General features: G+C 42.2%; 1 protein-coding gene across 1 annotated transcript in view; it reads left to right on the top strand.

Moving 5' to 3' along the window:
• The window catches only part of BAIAP3 (BAI1 associated protein 3), a 554780-nt gene that overhangs the window by 287233 nt on the left and 244142 nt on the right, over nt 1-23405 (top strand). The window contains exons 6-7 of the mRNA XM_077449095.1: nt 8365-8424; nt 21175-21241. Of these exons, the coding sequence (XP_077305221.1) occupies nt 8365-8424; nt 21175-21241 (127 nt within the window). The remainder of the gene's footprint in view (nt 1-8364; nt 8425-21174; nt 21242-23405) is intronic.

Raw genomic sequence — 23405 nt, 5'->3', positions numbered from 1 at the left:
CATGGTATTTCTTGTAATCATCCTGGGCCTTCTGTATGGTCTCCTGGATCCTTTGGAAATTAGATTGGATGGTGGCTATCCGATCTTGGCCCGCATGGAACAGTGGCTTCTGGGATTGAGTTGGGGAGAAAAGAAGGGTGAAACCCACAGTTGATCCAAAAGGGAGTCTGGTTGGTAGTTGTATGAATTGAATTATTGTAGGCGAATTCTGCATATGGCAACAGGGCCGACCAATCATTTTGAGATCCTGAACAAAAGCTGCGAAGATACTGCTCAAGGGTTTGGTTTGTCCGTTAAGTTTGCCCGTTACTTTGGGGATGATATGCCGATGACAAACAGATCTTGATTTCCAGTATCTTGCAGAGTTCTCTCCAGAATCTAGAGGTGAACTGTGGACCTCTATCTGACGTGATACTGCTGGGAACCCCATGGAGCCTGACAACCTCCTTAATAAAGAGATTGGCAGTTTCCAGAGCAGAGGGGGTACCCGACCATAGGTAGGAAATGGGCCATCTTTGAAAGACGGTTGACTACTAACAGAATTGTGGTGAAACCTTCCGAGGGCAGTAGCTCCACAATAAAATCCATTGACACGTCTGCCCAAGGCCGGTCAGGAATGGGCAAAGGCCTTAACAGGCCCCAGGGCTTGATCTTGGGACCCTTGCTACGCTGGCACGGTACACAGGAGGCAATGTAAGTCTGGCAGTCCTGTCTCTAACCTGGCCACCAGAAAGAACGAGAGATCAGTTACGCTGTTTTCTGTGTCCCAAAGTGGCCGGCCAATTTGTGATCATGACACGTCCTTAGAACTTGAGTCCTAATCTCAAGGGGAACGAAGATCTTGTTTCGGGCCCAAAACAGATTGTCACGTTTTTCCAAGGTAGATAGGACTGGGTCATTGCAATGGACTGAAGCTGTTTTGATGGCCGTAAGTAAGTCAGGCTGTGGGAGTAGAAGGAAGTTGTGAGGCGACAAGATCGTACTAGGCTCCGTTACCTGGGAAGACTCAGGGAACATGCGCGAGAGCGCATCCGCTTTGTTGTTCTTGGATCCGGGCCGGTATGAGATATGGAACTGGAATCTTGAAAAGAATAGCGCCCAACGGGCTTGACGGGGTCTTAAGCGTTTGGCAGTCCGCAGATATTCAAGATTCTTGTGATCTGTGAATATTGTGATGGGATGAGTAGCTCCTTCCAAGAGGTATCTCCACTCCTCCAGAGCGAACTTGATGGCCAATAGTTCTCGGTTGCCTACGTCATAATTCCTCTCCAGTGGGGTCAGCTTCCGAGATGTGAAAGCCACCGGGTGTAACAAAGCTTTAGGCCCTTGTCGTTGTGAGAGGATGGCTCCTGTGGCTGTCTCGGAGGCATCTACTTCCAGTACAAATGGTAGTACTGGATCGGGATGCTGTAAAATAGGAGCTGAGGTGAACAAGGTCTTTAGTTTGGTAAAGGCTTCTTGGGCTTCTTGAGACCACTGAAATCGGGTGTGTTAGCGGGTCAGCTGAGTAATGGGGGCGGCTATTGAAGAGAACCCGGCGATGAATCTGCGATAGAAGTTAGCGAAGCCTATAAACCTTTGCATGGCTTTCTTATCTCTTGGAGCAGGCCATTCCAAGATTGCCTTGATCTTATGGGGGTCCATGGAGATGCCCTCGGTAGAAATGACGAATCCTAAGAATTGAACTGTAGTTATCTCAAATTCACATTTCTCCGCCTTAAGGTACAGCCAATGTTGTCGGAGGATGATGAGGACTTTCCGCACGTGGACCCTGTGGAGTTCAAGAGAAGCAGAGAAAATAAGGATATAATCTAAATATACCACTATAAAATCATCAAGATAGTCTCTGAAGATATAATTTACTAGATGCTGAAATGTGGCCGGGGCATTGCACAGGCCAAAGGGCATAACAAGATATTCATAGTGGCCAAATCTCGATCTAAAAGGCTGTCTTCCATTCATCCCCAGCACGGATTCTAATGAGATTGTAGGCCCCCCGCAAGTCCAGTTTGGAAAATACTTTGGCAGATCCTAAGCGCTGGAATAACTCAGGGATGAGTGGAAGTGGATAGCGATTTTTGATTGTGACTTTATTAAGTTCCATGTAGTCAACACATGGCCTAAGGGATCTGTCCCTTTTTCCCACAGAGAAAATACCTGCCCCTGCTGGCGAAGAAGATGGGCGAATGAACCCCTTTTCAAGATTTTCATCAATGTAGGCCTTTAGTTCAGTCTCGGATAAGGGGATTATTCGTCCAAAAGGGATCTCAGAGCCGGGTAACAGTTCAATGGGGCAGTCATATGGTCTGTGTGGTGGTAGACGGTCAGCCTTCTTTTTATCAAAGACGTCCTTAAACTCGGAATAGACCTGAGGAATGTGCTGAAGGTGATTAGTGGTGGGGGCCATGGTCCTACAAGGAGCTGGAATGGAATCAAAACAATGCTGCATACAGTAGGCGGATGTAAAGGACACTTCCTTCTTGTTCCAACTGATCTGGGGATCATGAGCCTGCAACCAAGGAAGTCCCAGGGTGATAGGGAACATGGGAGGTGATATTAGATCGAAGCGTAGGAGTTCTCTATGGCCAGAGTCTGTAATAGTAAGCAAAGGTAGTGTCTCCTGTGTTACTGGACCTGAGTGTGGCAGAGATCCATCTGCTAAATGGACTAGAAGGTGTGTTGCTTTATTCTGGCTTGGAATGCGTAGTTGCTGTGCAAGGGAGATGTCCAAAAAGCAACTACATGCCCCCGAGTCAATCACGGCTGGGAGTGGGATCTTCTCTTCTGCCAGCTGTAGGGAAACAGAGAGTCACATAGGTTTGAGCAGGACCAACACTCTGGTAGTTCATTATACACCGTGGGGGCAACTTACGGGGTCTCACGGGACAGCTTTGAATGAAATGTCCAAGCCCCCCACAGTATAAGCACAGATTGGCTTGGCATCTTCGTTGTCGCTCTTCTGGGGTGAGACGAGGATGGACCAAACCTAGCTGCATGGGCTCCCCTTCCGAAGCTGAGGGACCCGAAGGAACCGGGATGGGCGGATATGGGACAGTGGCCTTAGGAAGCATCCAACTAGGCCGAGGGGCCTGGAGGTGTTCGGAGCACCGCTCGCGCATCCGTCTGTCCAGTTTTGTGGCCAACTGGATTAATTCCTCCAGGGAGGCAGGAGTCTCTACTCGGGCCAACTTGTCCTTTAGGTTCTCGGAGAGCCCTAACCGGTATTGATAACGCAGGGCCGCCTCGTTCCAGCCGGTGTCAGCTGACCACTTGCGAAACTCAACGATGTAATCCTCCACCGGTCTTCTCCCCTGTGAGAGAGCATGCAGGGTAGCCTCAGCCGTGGCAGTAGGCTGAGGGTCGTCATATAATTGTCCCATGGCCTCAAAGAAGGTGTCCATGGAGTTTAACAAGGGGCTTCTCTGTTCCATAAGGCTATGGGCCCAGGCCTGGGGTTCCTCAGCCAAAAGAGAGATAATAAACCCGACCTTAACAATCTCTGAAGAAAAGGTCCTGGGTTGCAAAGCCAAGTACAAGGAACATGCATTTTTAAAGGCTCTGAATTTCTTTCGGTCGCCTGAAAATCGCTCAGGCGTGGGTACTCGTGGTTCGGGTACTGCCATCATCATACCGGGTGGAGGCTGGACATGAGGTGTGGAGGCACCGCTGACTGAGGCCTGCGTAGGATTTGTGGGTGCCGGAGCTGTGGCTAGTCGCTGAAGCCTGCTGTCGATCTGTGCATAGCCATCCTGTAGTTTCTGTACCGCTTCTGTGAGTGCAGAGACTTGCTGGCACAGGACTTCTAATGGCGAACCCGCTCTGTTGGCCTCTGTCATGGCTGGTTTGTACTATCATATAAATGTACTCACCGAGGCCAAGATGCCGAGAGCGGTCGATATTGCGACTCGGCGCAGACCACCCCTGAAGGTGGCACAGAGGGTGGTTGCACCAAGAGGCACAAGCTACCAGTAGGACAGTCACTTGCTAGTAGATCAGCAGGTAGCTTGAGCAGAGCTGAAAGGTGATGTCCCGTGGGAAGGTCCAGAAGCAAAGGTAGCAAGTCCGTAAGGCAAAGGCAGAATCCAGGAGACAGGCCAGGGGTCAAACACAGTCCAGATAGGAAGACAACAAGTACCAGGAACGCTGAGACAGAAGGATAATCCAAGACAAGCCGGGGGTCGAACACAGGAGGAGATAGCAGGTAAGTTCAGATGCAGGCTTAGGGTCAAACACGTTTAGAAAGCGGGAGTCCAAGGTCAAGCCGGAGGTCGGGTCAGGAGAAGATCAGCGAGGTCGATGAGGCAAATCCGGGTCACAATGGGTAATACAGATCACAGGAACAGACGTGGGAATCACAGGAAGCTGAAGACAAACCAGCAGTGTGTTTGGATGACCTCACTTCCTTTATAGGTCAGCGAGGGGTCACACCCTGTGTGTGTGTGCTTGTGTGCTTTAGTTTATTCCTATTGCACACAGCTGTGCGCCAGAGTGCTTTACCCGTGTGCATCCTATGACAGCATCTGTGGGGCATCCTCAAACAGAAGGTAGAGGAGCGCAAGGTCTCTAACATCCACCAGCTCCATGATGGAGGAGTGGACACAAAGTGTCATTTCTTCAGTGTTGCCACATGAAACTTATAATAAAATATTTACAAAAATGTGAGGGGTGTACTCACTTTTGTGAAATACTGTGTATAAGGGACTCCTTCCTCTGGGCACTGGAAACCCATACAACACCACTGTCTGAACCGCAAGAATTGAACATAATTGTACAATTTGCTAGGTTTAGGATTCACGGTCAGTATTCTGCAGTCTGTCAGTGTAAACATGATTTACAGTACCTGTGTTCTTCTTCATTTCCTTTTAGTAAATTTGTCCCAGTGCATTGATGTAATATGCAGATATATAATGTAAAATGTGTGTTTTCTTAAAACAAAGTTATTATGTTTCCCTTGTGTATCTGATGTGCCACAGGACTAATATGTTTTATTAGCAAACATAGTACATTTGGGAGATTGGCACAGATTGAATCATTGCAGGAGACACATAAGCCACTGTCTTTCAATAAATGCTTTATATGCAAACACTGAGCACATTTTCATCTGAATTATTTATTTTATCATTATCTTCAAAATATTAGGAACTCTATTAAAAAAAAAAAAAACAAGATGTCCACTAAGCTCTCAAAAATAGCTGTAAAATTTAGCCACATTCCAGCTTTACAAATACAAAAATCTGTATGCTAATCAAATGGCATTGTATGTAATGTGATTTACACAGCACACAAAATGGGAAGATGTCACTGTTATGCTGTATCTGCTTTTCTTCTTTCCTTTTTTTTTTTTTTTTAAATTAACTGCTTAAGCCCTGGACCATTTGGCTGGCCAAAGACCAGACCACTTTTTGCGATTTGGCACTGCGTCGATTTTTTTTTTTTTAATTCAACTTTATTAAACATTTTCTATCAAGTTACATACAAATTTTCATCTCTTATATTTGACATACTATCATCTGTTCTCTTCTCATATATGTCAATCTGGAGATTGACTCCCTCAATGCCTCTCATCCCCCACCGACCTCTTCCCTCTTTAAAAAAAAAAAAAAAGGAATTAAAATGTTTTCCGTTTTTTTTTTTTTTTCCCTTCTCTTTCATCCCTTCTCCCCCTTGCCTCCCTTCTCCCTCCCTCCCTCCCCTCTTCACCCCTTTTTCCCATTTCTTTTTCCTAACTCCCCCCTCCCTCTTATGCCCCGTACACACGAGAGGGATTAAGTCTGACAGACCTCCAAAGGAGTTCCGACGGAGTTCCGACGGAGTTCTGGCGGACTTTTCGACCGAACGGACTTGACCACACACCATCACACCAAACTCCGACGGAGTCGAACGTGATGACGTACGACTGGATTCGACGTAGGAAGTTCATAGACAGTAGCCAATAGCTGCCCTAGCGTCGGTTTTAGTCCGTCGGAGTAGCACACACACGAGCGAATTTTTCGAAGGGGACCGGGTCCGGCGGAGTTCCGTCGGGAAAATTTGAAGCATGCTTCATTTCTAAAGTCCGTCAGACTTTTGCGAAGCTAAAGTCCGTTGCAGCCCACACACGATCGGATAGTCTGACGGACTCGGTCTGACGGACTTTGGATGTTGAAAAGTCCGCTCGTGTGTACGGGGCTTTACCCTCACCTTACCTCCCTTCTTCCCTTTTCTTTAGTGCTCTCTATATGAATATTCTTCTCTGTATAAATAATATAAGTGCACATTAATTTCTATTTATAAATACAATTTCCTTTTTATGTGTTCTTTGTGCATTTATTTACTCTTTAAATTGTTTCCTCTGTCTAATGTACCTTCTTCTTATGTGTTTGGTGTTTATGTGTTTGAAATATTGGATTTAATTTCTTCCCTTGTGTGTTCTCTGTGTGTTCCTTTTCTTTAACCCTTTCCCCTTTATAATATTTTACATATATCTGTGCTAAAAAGAAAAAAAAAAGAGGGCAGTGGGGGTTCTGGATTATAAGATTCCAGAATTACGGTCGCGGGGGGAGCCTCCCTCCACCATCAGCTTATGTCATACAATCACTTCTTTATAACTTTACTTTTCCACAAAATCATTTTTTTTTAAGTGCCCATCAGTGCAGCCCTATGAGTTCTGACTATCAGTGTTTATCGATGCCCATCAATGCACATTAGTGCCTTCTATCAGTGCTACCTATCAGTGCTCATCAATGCGGCCTATCTGTGCCCATCAATGCCTCCTATCAGTGCCCATCAGTGCCTCCTATCTGTGCTCATCTGTGCCTCTTATCAGTGCCTCCTATTAGTGCTCATCAGTGCCTTCTATCAGTGTCCATCAGTGCCTTCTATCAGGGCCCATAAATGCCTCCTATTATTGCACATCAGTGCCTCTTATCAGTGTCCAACAGTGCCTTCTATCAGTGTCCTTCAGGGCCTTTTATCAGTGTCCATCAGTACCGTCTGCCTTCTCAGGACAGCGTGGCTCTGAGTGGAGAGCGTGTCATGGAACATGTGTCAGTGTCCATTCCCTCTCGCACAGGATGACAGAGGATACAGCTGATCTGTTCCCCCTTCTCCCGACTCCCCTCTCCTGTGTGTGCTCTGTGGGAAATGTAAGCTCATTAGGTTTGCACTTGACTGAGCACACAGGAGAGGGGAGGGGGAGAAGGGGGAGCAGATCAGCTGTGTCCTCTCTCATCCCGTGCGAGAGAGGCTGGATGGAAGGGGAGATAGAACTGTCAATGCCGCCTCAGAGCCGTGTGAATAGCAACCCCCGCTGGGCCCCCCCTACAGTGACGGAATGCCAGGGCCCCCGCTGCAAGTGCGACTATTGCGACCCTGGTATTTCGCCACTGAACAGTGCAGTTTAGCCCTAAATTTGTTTATAGGTCCTGTTTTCCCCCATTTTAAAGGGACACATTTTCTTGGTCGCCCAAGCCCCTTTCCCGCTCTCTTTTCTTTACATTGTTTCTTCTTTTGGGTCTTGTATATAAAAATCTACAAATACATTAACTACCAAAATTGTTTGATGTTGCTCAAACCGTGTTTAGATCAGCCTTCTCAATCAGGGTTCTGTGGTGTCCTAGGGTTTCTGCCCAGGGTTGCTAGAGGTTCCTTGAGGAGGCACTCTAAAATATATACATTTTAGTTTTGGCAGATGCTGGCAAAACCAACAAATCCAGCATTGGAACATTTTTTTTTTGTGGACTCGGGTTATATGTATGCTTCAACCACTTTTTTTGACCAACTTAGTCATTATGAATCGATCTCACTTTGTCTACTGGACTTTTTATTCCATTTTTCATTATTAAGAAATTGACAATGTAGCAGAAGGGGTGAGACTAAACAGCCAGTAGATCTTGCTAGTGGAGTCATCAGAAGTATAAGAAACAAGCTTGTGGGGAATTCATATGCCATCCATCCAAATGATAAAAAAGTCAGTATCATTAAAAACAGTCAGTATCATTAAAAACAGTCAGCATTAAACAAAATAATTTTTAAATTCTAGAAGACAAGCTTTCTAATATCATACAGTGTGTAAAAAAATGCTTGTTTGAGAAGAAATCCCACAAGTAGACATTGCACATAAACTTATCGCACATTTTGGATGATGACACAAAGCAGACTTGAGACAAAGGCAATTGGCTCTGAAAATGTCATCCTGTATTTACTGATCTGCTGCCTTCATAAGAACTGTCGACATGAAGGAAACAAATGGCAGCTTACAGTCAGCTGCACAGGATAATAGGACAGCCAACATCTATCTCTTGGCTTTGTAGTATTTTTAGCTGTGTGGTCTTGTGTTCCTGCATCTCTGATCCATACTAAAAAAAATCTTGTTTGTGTCTGCAGGTTTTTGGAATGAGTGAGAGCGACCATGATTTCATTCTGTTACGTGTCAAAGAGTCAAAGGTAAAGGACTTGTTCCATCAACCTTATGTTCTTGAGTAATATTACATCAGAAAACTGATAATGTGGCAAAAAATTAGCAATAAAATTAGGAAAGGCTTAAAGAGACCCTGTCACCAACTTTGCAGGTAAAATTACAGATATACAGTGGTGTGAAAAAGTGTTTGCCCCCTTCCTCATTTCCTATTCCTTTGCATGTTTGTCACACTTAAGTGTTTCGGAACATCAAACCAATTTAAACAATAGTCAAGGACAACACAAGTAAAAACAAAATGCAATTTGTAAATCAAGGTGTTTATTATTAAAGGTGAAAAAAAATCCAAAACATCATGGCCCTGTGTGAAAAAGTGATTGCCCCCTAAACCTAATAACTGGTTGGGCCACCCTTAGCAGCAACAACTGCAACCAAGCATTTGCGATAACGTGCAATGAGGCTTTTACAGCGTCCTGGAGGAATTTTGGCCCACTCATCTTTGCAGAATTGTCCTAATTCAGTTACATTAGAGGGTTTTCGAGCATGAACGGCCTTTTTAAGGTCATACCACAACATCTCAATAGGATTCAGGTCAGGACTTTGGCTAGGCCACTCCAAAGTCTTCATTTTGTTTTTCTTCAGCCATTCGGTGGTGGACTTGCTGGTGTGTTTAGGATCATTGTCCTGCTGCAGAACCCAAGTTCGTTTCAGCTTGAGTACACGAACAGATGGTCGGACATTCTCCTTCAGGATCTCTTGGTAGACAGCAGAATTCATAGTTCCTTTTATCACGGCAAGTCTTCCAGGTCCTGAAGCAGCAAAACAGCCCCAGACCATCACACTACCACCACCATATTTTACTGTTGGTATAATGTTCTTTTTATGAAATGCAGTGTTCCTTCTACGCCAGATATACTTGGACACACACCTTCCAAAGAGTTCCACTTTTGTCTCATCGGTCCACAGAATGTTGTCCCAAAAGTCTTGGGGATCATCAAGATGTGTTGTGGAGAAATTGAGACGAGCTTTGGTGTTCTTTTTTGCTCAGCAGTGGTTTTCTCCTTGGAACTCTGCCATGCAGGCCATTTTTGCCCAGTCTTTTCCTGATGGTGGAGGCATGAACGCTGACCTTAACTGAGGCAAGTGAGGCCTGCAGTTCCTTGGACGTTGTTGTGGGGTCTTTTGTGACCTCTTGGATGAGTCGTCGCTGCGCTCTTGGGGTAATTTTGGGCGGCCGGCCACTCCTGGGAAGGTTCACCACTGTTCCATGTCTTCGCCATTTGTAGATAATGGCTCTCACTGTGGTTCGCTGGATTCCCAAAGCTTTGGAAATGGCTTTATAACCCTTTCCAGACTGATAGATCTCAATTACTTTCTTTCTCAATTGTTCCTGAATTTCTTTGGGTCTCGGCATGATGTGTAGCTTTTAAGGATCTTCTGGTGGACCTTACTGTGTCAAGCAGCTCCTATTTAAGTGATGCCTTGATTGTGAACAGGTGTGGCAATAATCAGGCCTGGGTGTGGCTAGAGAAATTGAACTCAGGTGTGGACAACCACAGTTATAGTATGTTTTAACAAGGGGGGCAATCACTTTTTCACACAGGGCCATGATGGTTTGGATTTTTTTTCACCTTTAATAATAAACACCTTAATTTACAAATTGCATTTTGTGTTTACTTGTGTTGTCCTTGACTATTGTTTAAATTGGTTTGATGTTCCGAAACACTTAAGTGTGACAAACATGCAAAGGAACAGGAAATGAGGAAGGGGGCAAACACTTTTTCACACCACTGTATAGAGTATTTTAAATGCTTACTTACCCATACACATGTGTTATTGATTTCCAGTGTGCTTCTGAATTTGCCATCAAATTTGATTACTTCAAGAAGCACCAGTTCCCTAGCAAAGCAGCCCTCCCAACGTTATTGCCAACAGAAGCCAAACATCATCTGCATCCAATCACATGCAAACACTATTCACCCATTCTGACAGCTGCCAGTTTCTGCAGTCAAAGTAAAATAATCGGCAGGGGAGATTCATTAATCTGTGCTGTTAATTGTGGATGGAGGAATCTGTTGGATTTCTTTCATTCAGCCAGAAGACTGAATAAAAAAATAATTGAGTGCATGGCCAACTATACCCCCCATCAGGTGCTTTCTCACATAGACTTGTATTGCAGCGAAAGTGAGTGATGCCTACCAATGTCTGATATTGACTGCTTATTGCTGAGAGCATTGGGTTTAACTGTTGATGCCTACTGGACTGCATGGTTATATTTGGACCCGCTTCACAACTGATGTAACTGGAAGGTGGAGGAAAAACGATGAAAATGGGGGTGGTTAGTATAACATATATCTGATTAAATATCTATTTCTGTGACTGATATTGTATAAAAAAGTGCTGCAGCAAAAAAAAAAAAAAGTAGAAAAGTGGAGCTAAGACTTCATAAAGAGTGCCTGCTAAAGATTTCATTTGTGCTTGCTAGGAAACAAAATCATTTGGTGACTACTTATGTCAATAGTGCTGAGATATCCATAGAATATCTAGAGCCGTTAAGTGCTAAAACCACTAAAGGGCCAACTTATTAAGTGACACTCCCCTGATGGTAACAATGTGAGAGACTAGCATGAATTTCTTATGACGCAGAAACACACTCGTGTTTTTCTGACGAGAAATGTTCGATGTGAGCTTGTTGTCGGAAAAGCCATGTGTATGCTCCATTGAACATTTACTGTCGAATTTCCGCCAACAAATCTTTGAGAGCAGGTTTTATTAAAATTTTGCAGCCAACTTCACTTTGTTGTTGGAAAATCTGATTGTGTGTATGCGGCATAATTGTTATGGTGTTTCATCGGGCCAGAGGCACAAACTGTTATGAATGATAATGGTATTACCACCATTAAAATGGAATCACTGGACTTTCATAGGGCTGTAACCTTGAAGATTTTTTAAAACACCGGTGCTCATTAAAAATGGAAATATTGAGACTGGAAAGAGTGAAATGATTCTGTATGATTACATATCAAAATACCTGTCTTTAAGATTTAAAATCTAAAATACAGCATTATAGTGAGCTAAAGGTCCCATACAGTATATAAAGCAATGGTATGGTCTGATTTAAAAATGGGGGGGAAAACACAGTTCTAAAGCACAATGGTGCACTTTAGAAATGCATTGCACTCAAGCAAGTGAAGGTATACTGTTCAAACTAATGAAATAACAAAAGAAATAAGGGAGCGAGGAGAACCTGATAATATTACCTGTCAGTGTCCATCATTAGTTTCCAAAAACTATTATGCCCCGTACACACGACCAGACTTTTCAACATCAAAAGTCTGACGGAATGATTCCGGCAGACTATTCGAACGTGCGTGGGCTGCAGCGGACTTTTGATTTGCAAAAGTCTGACAGACTTTAGAAATGGAACATGTTTCAAATTTTTCCGACAGAACTCTGCCGGACCCAGAAATCCGCTCGTGTGTGTGCTAGTCTGACGGACTAAAACCGACGCTAGGGCAGCTATTGGCTACTGGCTATGAACTTCCTTATTCTAGTCCAGTCATACGTCATCACGTTCGAATCCGTCGGACTTTGGTGTGATTGTGTGTGGCCAAGTCCGTTCATTCGGAAAGTCCGTCAGAACTCTCAGAACTCCGTCAGAACTCCGTTGAAAGTCTGCCGGACTTAAGTCCTGTCGTGTGTACGCGGCATTAGGCTCCATGCACACTGGAGCTCATAAACGGACATTTTTGGAGTTTGGACATTTTTTTAACAGCCCATTAACTCCACTCTATGTTATCCTATGTGTCCATGCAACTTGGATGTTTTTGAACTTTTATCAGCAGTGGAGTTTATGGGCCATAAAATCACGTTCAGGAGTCATTTTTATGACCGCAAAAAAAGCCAAACTCTCATAAACTTCGATAAATGCCCAAAAACGTGTCTCACTAGCATTTTTTAACATTTTTGATCCATTGAAAAAAAAACGATAGCGCAGAAAAACGCTAAAAAACGTTAATAACCGATATTGCAAAAACGTTAAAAAAACTTTGAAAGACTCACTACAGCTACTGGCATTTTTAAACATCTAACATTCTGTGGGTGATCAAATATAGTGAATGCAGGGTCCTGGGTTTAGTAACACTTTAAATTAGGACCCATTGACACTAGTTGCATGATAAAACACCCTGTTTAGTGGGCTGCTGTGAGGGGGCAGTGCCATGTGACATTGTATTGCACTTTTTAATATTTTTTTTAAATGTTATTGAGAGTGTACAATGTTACACTCAAAACAAAGTTACATAGACAGGATTGTTGTTAGAAATCATGGGGCCATGTACAGCTTACCTTACATCACCCCCTGTAAAATACATTAAAATCATTATTAGCGGACACAAACACAAAATACCTTATAAAATTTCTGTTAAATCTAAAAGATAAAACTTTATTGACTTGATAAATTAAATTCTGTGTGTGAGTAAGGTCTTGGGGCTTATTTACATGGGTGCTATGGCCTGTACAGTGTACATTAGTGGTGCTTTTTTTGTTTGTTTTTTTGGCTGGAGCTATGTGTAGGCAGGCTATGTTACGCTATAGGGACACAGTGCCTCTACGAAGACATCAGCAGGTCATAATTTGACAGGTATGTGGATACCGATGTACGGCCCCAAACACAGACAGTGTGCATTTAGGGCCAGACCTCAGTACAGTGACAAAAAACTGGGAAAAAAGAAGAATAAAAAGCATATAGAATGCATCCAGAAATGCATCAAAAATGCACCAACAATGCGTTAAAATCACGCATGCAGAAACAGATCTGGAGAGCGTTTTTTGGTGTGAACCAGTCCTAACATTTTTTACAAATTTTCTTTCGTTTTTTTTTTTTTTACAATTTAGATTTTTTTTATTATTTATCAATTTTTTTCACAATAGGGGGTGGGCTTTGGTGAAATATGAGGGGTATAGACCCCTGATGGCTCACTTTTTCACTTTTGAGACAGAGAAAGCGAGGTAGTCCTTACACAATGTTATGTAGTCCTAACACCCTCAATGGACTTGATCCGGCGGACTGGGATCCGTCGGACAATTAGATCATGTGTGGGCTCCAGTGGACTGTTTCTTCCCAAAAGTCCGGCGGACCTAGAAAAAAAACTTGCTTCAAATCTTTCCGATGGACTCGAGTCCAGTCGAAAAATCCGCTCGTCTGTGTGCTAGTCCGACTGACTAAAACTGACACTAGGGCAGCTATTGGCTACTGGCTATGAACTTCCTTATTCTACGTCATCACGTTCGAATCCGTCTGACTTTTGGAGTGATCGTGTGTGGCCAAGTCCATTCGTTTGAAAGTCCGGCGGTCCTCAGCTGCAAAGTCTGTCGGATTGTCCGCCAGACCAAGTCCGTTGAAAAGTCCGGTCGTGTGTAGGCTGCATTAGGGGTAAATTCTCAGCATTGTGTATAAAGGCTGTTTGATCCTGTCTTCTCTGATCCTCTCCTCCTTCTACTGTCTCCAATATATGTCCTGATAATACAGAGGGTAGGGGACAAGCTGCACATGCTCAATTTGGTGTGTATTACTAGAGAGTATTTTTTTTTCTTGGGAGATTGCATGTGATGAGCACAGGGCCAATCAGCACTGTCCAGATAGAGGGTCCTGTATCCTGATAGGACAGTCAGTGTAGAATGAAAACTTCTACAAGCTTTAACCAGACACTTACAGAAGTCACAAGACTGCTATATACTGCTGATGAGAAAGGGTATTTAGCAGTTTATATTTACTAAAACGATTGCATTTCCGTGTTCTGTGTAAGATCAGACATAGTGAATGCAGGACCATGGGTTTAGTAACACTTTAAAATAAAGGAAAAAATTGTGAAAATAGAATACTAATGCAACCACCATATCTAAGGACTGCTAAGCTGCAATACTATAATTTTATTTTGGCAGATAGACTTTAAGCAGAGATAACACTGTATGACACTGCAGGCACCACATTGTGGTCTGAATTTGAAAACTGAAACATTTGCTTTCTCTATCGGATAGCAGTATTTGCTCTGTGCTATAAATAGGACCCTAAAGATGGTTTCAAAATTGAAAGGTAAAGCTGACAGATCAGAGAGAGTCATTAAGCCTGTTAGAGTGGGCAGAGGTATTCTGCACATGTTGTTCTCTCTGTGTAGGGCTAAGAGTACTAAATACATCTATCGTGGTAAACACTTACACACACAACACTTAAACACAATAGGTCAAGAAGATCATAGCTAATGTTTACCAGCAGTAACACAGGGCAATGTACAGAGCAGTAACATTAATGATGCTGGAAAGCAAAATTTTCTTTTTATATCTCTTTCCTTTTTTTTTTGTTTATACAGATCATGAATGCTTTTTTTAGGGTCATGTCTATTTATGTGCATTATTTTTCAGTTTTTCAGTTATACACTGCTTGGAAATTAGTTGTAAAGTGGAATTGCAGCCAAGTACATCTTTGAAATATGTAATATATGTAAAAAACATATAAAGGTGCAGCACTAAAAAACATGAAATAGTCCTTGTCATTGGCTAATTAAAAAGGTAAAGAGTCCAGACAAAAAATCTTGTGAAAGATCCTCCACCAACAATTATTTGACACATGTATAATATGTGAACTGTTTTAAGTTTCACTAAATTTCAGAAATGTTTTATTGAAGTATATCAGAAGACAGATATATATATATATATATATATATATATATAGTGTGTGTGTGTATATAAGTGCAGTATATATACTGTGCATCCGTAAAGTATTCACAGTGCTTCACTTTTTGCACATTTTGTTTTGTTATTTTCCTCAAAATTTTACAAACAATACCCCATAATGACGTGAAAGAAGTTTGTTTGAAATATTTGCAAATTTATATATGTATTCACAGCCTTTGCTCAATACTTTGCTCAATACTTGGTTGAAGCACCTTTGGCACCAATTACAACCTCAAGTCTTTTTGAGTATGATGCTACAAGCTTGGCACATTTTTGGGCAGTTTCTTCCATTCTTCTTTGCAGGACTTCTCAAGCTCCATCAGGTTTGATGGGGAGTGTCGGTGCACAGTCATTTTCAGATCTCTCCAGAGATATTTAATCGGGTTCAAGTCTGGGCTCTTGCTGGGCCACACAAGGACATTCACAGAGTTATCCCGTAGCCACTCTTGTTATCTTGGCTGTGTGCTTATGGTCATTGTCCTGTTGGAAGATGAATCTTCACCCCAGTCTGAGGTCCAGAGCGCTCTGGAGCAGGTTTTTATCAAGGATGTCTCTGTACATTGCTGTATTTATCTTTCCCTTGATTCTGACTAGTCTTCCATTTCCTGTCACTGAAAAACATCCCCGAATAATGATGCTGTCACCACCATGCTTCACTGTAGGGATGTTATTGGCCAGGTGATGAGCGGTGCCTGGTTTCTTCCAGACATGAAGCTTGCCATTCAGGCCAAAAAAGTAAATTTTTTGTTTCATCAGACCAAAGAATTTTGTTTCTCATGGTCTGAGAGTCCTTCAGGTGCATTTAGGCAAACTCCAGATGGGCTGTCATGTGCCTTTCACTGAGGAGTGGCTTCTGTCTGGCCACTCTACCATACAGGGCTGATTGGTGGAGTGCTGTAGAGAGGGTTGTTCTTCTGGAAGATTCTCCTCTCTCCACAGAGAAAAGCTGGAGCTCGGTCAAAGTGACCACTGGGTTCTTGGCCACCTCCATTACAAAGGCCCGCCCCCCCCCCCCGATTGCTCAGTTTGGCCGGGCCACCTGCTCTAGCAAGAGTGCTGGTGGTTCCAAACTGCTTCCATTTATGGATGATGGAGGCCACTGTGCTCATTGGGACCTTCAATGCTGCAGAAATGTTTCTGTACTCTTCCCCCGGTCTGTGCCTCAATACAATCCTGTCTTGGATGTCTGCAATCAATTCCTTGGACTTCATGGCTTGGTTTGTGCTCTGACATGCAGTGTTAACCGTGGGACCTTATATATACAGGTGGGTGCCTTTCCAAATCATGTCCAATCAACTGAATTTACCACAGGTGAAGTCCAATCAAGTTGTAGAAACAACTCAAGAATGATCAGTGGAAACATGATACACCTGAGCTCAATTATGACTGTCATGGCAAATGTGATTTTTTTTCATTTTTTATTCTTAAAGAGGAAGTAAACCCTTCCAAACAACTTGGACCTACAGGTAAGCCTAGATTAAGGCTTACCTGTAGGTCCAAGCAATATCTCCTAAACCTATATGGTTTAGGAGATATTTGCCCGAAAATGGGCACCGCTGTCTACGGCGCATGCGCCGTAGACAGCGGCGCGCAGGCGCACTAAATGCGGCAAATCCATGAATGGATTTGCCAAATTTGTCGACTCCCGTGCGCATGCGCGGGAGTGACGTCATCGCGGCTTCGCTGAGTGGCAGCGGCGGAGCTGCGAGACGCGACTCCCGTGCGCATGCGCGGGAGTGACGTCATCGCGGCTTCGCCGCTGTGATTCGTCGGAGCTGCGAGACGCCACCAACAACATGGATGCGGCGGACTACAGGGATCAGCGGCGACTTCGCTGGCTCCTGTGTCAGGTAAGTGACACATAATGAGCTACTATGCGATGCATAGTAGTCCATTATGCTTTACCTTTGCAGGGAAAAAAAGAGGAAGTAAACCCATCAGGGTTTACTTCCTCTTTAATACGTTTGCAAAGATTTCAAACAAACTTCTTTCACGTTGTCATAATGGGGTATTGTTTGTACATTTTTGAGGAAAATAATGAATTGAATCCATTTTGGAATAAGGCCGTAACATAACAAAAAGTGGAAAAGGTGAATGCTGTGAATACTTTCCAGATGCACTATAATATATATATATATATATATATATATATATATATATATATATATATATATATATATATATAGTATCTCACAAAAGTGAGTACACCCCTCACATTTTTGTATACTTTGCTACAATGTAAAGTAGTGAGTGTACAGCTTGTATAACAGTGTAAATTTGCTGTCCCCTACAAAAAAAACTCAAACACACAGCCATAAATGTCTAAACCGCTGGCAACAAAAGAATTGTTGCGCTACATAAAGATGGCCTAGGCTATAAGAAGATTGCCAAGACCCTGAAACTGAGCTGCAGCATGGTGGCCAAGACCATACAGCAGTTTAACAGGACAGATTTGTCAGAAACCATGAATCACACTGAGACAGAAGTACAGTTAAATAACACTTGTTTATTAAATAAAAATAAAAAGGTAAATAGAAAAAGTGTAGTTAAAGCATAGCCAGAGTCCAGTAACTGGATAGAGTAGTCAGCCAGGCCAGAGTTCAATAACCAGATCGGGTAATCAGCCAGGCCAGAAGTCAGGGATCCAAGTAGAGCAGCAGCAAGCAGGATAAGGAACCAGAAGGGATGTCAGCAAGCCAGTCTTTAAACAGAACCGCGGGAGATGGTTTCTTGTGATGTGACCAAGGCGAAGGCAGAGGTGACGTGAGCTGGACAGCTTTAAGTAGGCAGGTCAGATGAGCATGATCAGGAACAGCTGGTAACTGTGGAGAGAGATGAGGGCTGGCAATTAGCGGACAGCTGAGCAGCCATCCCAGAGAAGGAAGGGCTAAGCTAGCCCTGACAAGATTCCACTTAGAACAGGCCTCGCCATGGTCGACCAAAGAAGTTGAATGCACGTGTTCAGTGTAATATCCAGAGGTTGTATTTGGGATATAGACATATGAGTGCTGCCAGCATTGAAGCAGAGGTTGAAGGGTTCAGCCTGTCAGTGCACATACCCCGCACACTGCATCAGATTGGTCTGCATGGCTGTCGTCCCAGAAGAAAGCCTCTTCTAAAGATGATGTACAAGAAAGCCTGTAAACAGTTAACTGAAGACAAACATACTAAGCACATGGATTACTAGAACAATGTCCTGTGGTCTGATGAGACCCAGATAAATGTATTTGGTTCAGATGGTGTCAAGCTTGTGTGGCGGCAACCAGATGAGGAGTACAAAGATAAGTGTGTCTTGCCTACAGTACAGTCAAGCATGGTGGTGGGAGTGTCATGGTCTGGGGCTGCATGAGTGCTGGCGGCACTGAGGAGCCGATACAGTTCATTGAGGAAACCATGAATCCCAACATGTACTGTGACATACTGAAGCAGAGAATGATCCCCTCCCTTCGGAGACTGAGCCGCAGGGTAGTATTCCAACATGATAAAGACCCCAAACACCAAGATGACCACTGCCTTGTACTCACTTTTGTGAGATACTGTATATATATATATATATATATAGTGGTAGTGTCAGCGGGGAGTATTGATATTCCAGTGTAGGGACCAGTGTGGAGCTGTGTGCAGGCAGCCTAGGTTAGTCAATGGGAAAGTAGCAGCTATATGGACTCCAAGTTTGACAGGCATTCAGGTGCAGAGGCATGGCCTTGAATGCATTCCGATTATACACCCATCTCTGCACCCTTGTGAATGAGCCCTTAATGGAATTCTGTCATTTAAAAAAAAAGCTGCTAGCAGGCACAAAAATAGACATGTAGAGGAGTCTACACACATCTGCAGCAGCTTTAAAGTGATTGTAAAGGCTTGTTTTTTTTTTCCATAAAAATAACAAACATATTATACTTATCTGCTCTGTTGCAGTTGATTTGCACAGAGCAGCCCAGATCCTCCACTTCTCGGGTTCCTCTTCTATGATCCTGCCCTCTCCCTCCTGTTTAGTGCCCCCACAGCAAGCAGCTTGCTATGGGGCACCCGAGCTGTGTCACAGCTCCATGTGTCCATTCAGACATGACCCCCAACCTAGCCCTGCCCCCCTCTCTCCAGTGATTGGCTAGCTGACTTTGATTGACAGCAGTGGGAGCCACTGCTGTGTCACAGCCAATCAGGAAGGAGAATCTTGGATGGCCGAGGGACTCAAGGACATTACTGGACAGAGAGGGACCTCAGGTAAGTGTTATGGGGGCTAAGGGGAGCTGTTGCACACTGAAGGCTTTTTATCTTAATCCGTAGAATATATTAAGATAAAAAACTTTCTGACTTTACAACCCCTTTAACCATTCTCAGTATGGCTAACTACAGTTGTACAGAAAACAGTTAAAGCTGCTGCAGGTCTGTGCAAGCTCACAAGTGTGGTTTGCTTTGTTACGAATTAATATTCAAAACATTTTTTATTATGTAGAGATTCAGATATATACGAATACGCAAATTACAATATAAACAAATTTTACCAAACTCTCCGAATAGCGTAAACTCAATTTGTCCACATGCACATGTCTACACTTAGGTGCCTGTACATTATACCGTCTAGCAGCTTAATTTTTTCCAAGTAAAGCTTTAAAATGAGAAAGGAGCAAGGTAGGCAGGATGAATATTATACAATATGATCTAGTCTGGCACTGACCCCATCCCTATATTAATTAACAAGTAGCAAGGATACAAACACTGCCCTAACTTCTTACAGGCGAGCCAGTGCTAAACACATTTGCCCAGAAATAAGGTACAAGATTATACTTACTGTTTTGCAGTAAACATTGAAATTATAGGCTGCCCACATATTTAGTTAAAACTACGCTTTTTCTACAAAAAGACAAGATTTAGGCCAATTCCTGTAGATTGCCTGTAAACCTGGTCATATAAAAGCGTATCAGGCTTTCAGACACTTCTTATGCTTGGCTGCACATGGCTTGATCTGAAACACATTTTTCTATTCCCTGTAATGATCTTATCTAACCAATGTGGATGTTAAATGGATGTCGATGTAGTTGTACAAGAAATGCGTACATGTACTGAAGGAGCTTTCGCATATGCACATCTGTGGTCCTAGTCATTGAAAATTCAAGTGAATATCTGCCTTCTTGAAATGTTGACTGTGGGTTCTCTGTTAGAATAAGTTTCAAATTAGCCTTCATGGTCAATAATTGTTTATATATTTATATAAGTATAACTCCAGCACAAGCATGTTTTTTTTTTTATAGCGTTTAGGAGAATTGAGGATGTTAAGGATATTTACCTTCAGGCCTAGAAACACAATAAGAAGTGGGTAGAAGTGTGGGGAAATTCTACTTTTAATACTTGGCATTGTAACACGAGTCCGCATGGGGAAATTATCCCTCTATTCCTTTGTCGGTGAGAACAATAACATTTTGGATTTTCCCTCACTCTTTGTCTTAATGACAGTAAAGCATGGTGAGGGTAGAACCACCAAATGTTGATACAGACAGCAATAAAAATCCTATGAGGTTGATTTACTAAAGCTGGAGAGCGCAACATCTGGTGCAGCTGTGCATGGTAGCCAATCTGCATCAAACTTCAGCTTATTCAATTAAGCTTTGACAAAAAAAAAAATGGAAGCTGATTGGTTTCTATGCAGAACTGCACCAGATGTTGCACTCTCCAGCTCTTGTAAATCAACCTATTTGTGTATGTAATCCTCTCCCCACTCTATCCAAAACTATAACTAAAAGTTTAGTAGAGTTTATCTTTAACTGTCTTTGTTGTGTGAACTTAGTCCAATGTATCATTACTGTATTTCTGTTTTAAACTGTTCCCATATTTTGATTAACCTACTAACTCTACTCCTGGTTCAACTACTATCTTAATAACAGTTTGTAAAACTGAGACTTGATTCTCTTTCCAGTCACTGACTAAAAAATCCTAAATATAAAATATAATGAATCTCAGATAACGATATGCTATAGACTCTACTTTGTAATAAACTTCAAAGATTTTCTACCTTCTAAGCTTTCCATTTGATGTCTCCTTTCTCATAGGCTCCGATCTATGCTTTAAAAGTCACAGTTGTTCAGGCCAGAAATCTTCTTGCAAAAGACGCCAATGGTAGGTTTTGTTGAGAGTATATTGTTTGTTTATTCAACCTTTTAACTAAGTCCTCCAACCAAACAGCTAAATATACGTTTAAAATACATACATGTATAGTTCCACATCTCCCTCTTCCTCCCCCTTCCTGTCATGACTTTTAAAGTTAGCTGTAATCCAACCAAAGGGTGTTTAGCAAATATTTGCCTGAAGTTCATTAAATAATTTTTTTTAAATAATTCCTATGTCCTTTAACATTTCCAGCAAGTATTGTTTAATTGTTGCTTTATCTGAATTAGAGTTCTCTTCCTCTGAAGCCAACTGAGGATTCTCGGATGCTGTCACTTTCAGTTGGACCTCCAGAAGTTGTTCTACAGCTGAGATAGGCAGCCTCTGTTGCTTTCCAGCTGTTGTTGAACTAGGCTTGCTGGAACTTATAGTTTAACAACAGCTGGAGAGCCACAGGTTGCCTAAGCCTGGTCAAGATCTGCCACCGGCCTAAAGATGTCACTCTTGCTAGCCTTTGTCGGTATGGCTTTTGCTTCTCACATATGCTTTAACAGGTCCATGTTTACCTAGGTGTATGAACCTGTAATGTTAGGGCCTTAGAATAAAAAAGTACCTGCTTTTCTGTATTTTGCAGCACTATGTTTAACGTATATGTAAATCAAAATACTAAAATCTCATATAATGTAAGGTTTAACATGAAACTATAGCTTCAAACATAATTTTCAATATTTCATCTTAAATAAATGTCCTTAAAATGGGCTTCCAATGGAGACTACATGTGGCTGCTTTAAAATAAATTGCACAGGCATGGCCCACTGTTGTCACTACCAAGAAGCCAATCTCCAGTAATGCCATGTAGGCATTGCCAGTGTTTATGTAAACAAGAAATTAATAAAATTAAGCTGCAGAAGATCATTAGCACGGAGACACAACAAAGGACGAAAAAGGTGTAAAAAGGATTTTATCTAGAAAAGAAAAAGGATTGCTTATGATACACAGTGCTTTAGCAAATAAAATGTTATTTGGTTAAGATGTAGTTTATAATAAATAACATGTTGCAAATATTTTACACAATATGAAATACCAAGAGCTGTTTTTATGTTTTATTCACTGTCCCGGGATACATGTAATATAATTAATATTTCTTGTCATTTCCAAATTGCTACACCGTGGCTTCTTTAGTATTATGTCTGGATTTAATTAAATTGGAAGCATAGATAGATAGATAGATAGATAGATAGATAGATGGATAGATAGATAGATAGATAGATAGATAGATAGATAGATAGATAGATAGATAGATAGATAGATAGATAGATAGATAGATAGATAGATAGATAAATATATATGCATACATTATTATATAACATTTCAGTTTTGTGTATTATTAAATGTAAACATGAACAAAAAATATGATGTGAAAATAAAACTTTTGTACTCACCATAACATTCCTTTCTTGAAGTTCCTTTTATGCCCCATACACACTATCAGTTTTTCTGCTGGGTTTTTCTTTCAGATTTACCAAAACCATATAATATGAGGTCAAACCTTAGGATTTTCAATTTGTAATGCAATCAGGCAGGCCCTTGCACTACATGGTTTTGGTAAACCTGAAGGAAAAACTCAGCAGAAAAACTGATAGTGTGTATGAGGCTTTAGAAGCATACATCTGCGGCTATACTCATTGGACACTGGTAAACAAAAAAACTGTAGTACAGCCCAAGAGGACCCCTCTTACTATAAGCCTGCCTCATTTTTGTAGTAAAGGGAGCATAATCATAAAAATAAGGCGGGACCTTTGTTCCTCAATGGACTTCAGTTATGATTTTGCAGAGAGTAAATAATTCCTATTTTATTTCTCATAAATTGAGAGACACAGAAAGCTTTTCACTTTTGGTACATGCAGAAACAGTCCAACTGAGAATTGAAAAAAGCATGCGGAACAAAGAGCTGTCTAAAGGATTTTTCACCCAAATCTGGCATCAGATGAAGCCCCAACATCCACCTGGTAGAATATAAAAGAACATGTGAACAGAAGACCAGATGACAGCCTTACAAATCTGAGAAACAATTGCTTGATGCCAAAAAGCACTTAACATATCCAGTAGAGTGCAACTTGACAGGAAGGTCTGAGCCTTCTAGAGCAGGGGTCTCCAAAATTTCTGAACAAAGGGC

The sequence above is a fragment of the Lithobates pipiens genome, unplaced genomic scaffold (genome assembly GCF_037356315.1).
Source record: "Lithobates pipiens isolate NorthernLeopardFrog02 unplaced genomic scaffold, aLitPip1_a1.2 Scaffold_22, whole genome shotgun sequence".
NCBI lineage: Eukaryota > Metazoa > Chordata > Amphibia > Anura > Ranidae > Lithobates > Lithobates pipiens.
The sequence above is the reverse complement of the archived record's forward strand: the minus strand, read 5'-3'. Positions and strand labels throughout refer to the sequence as shown.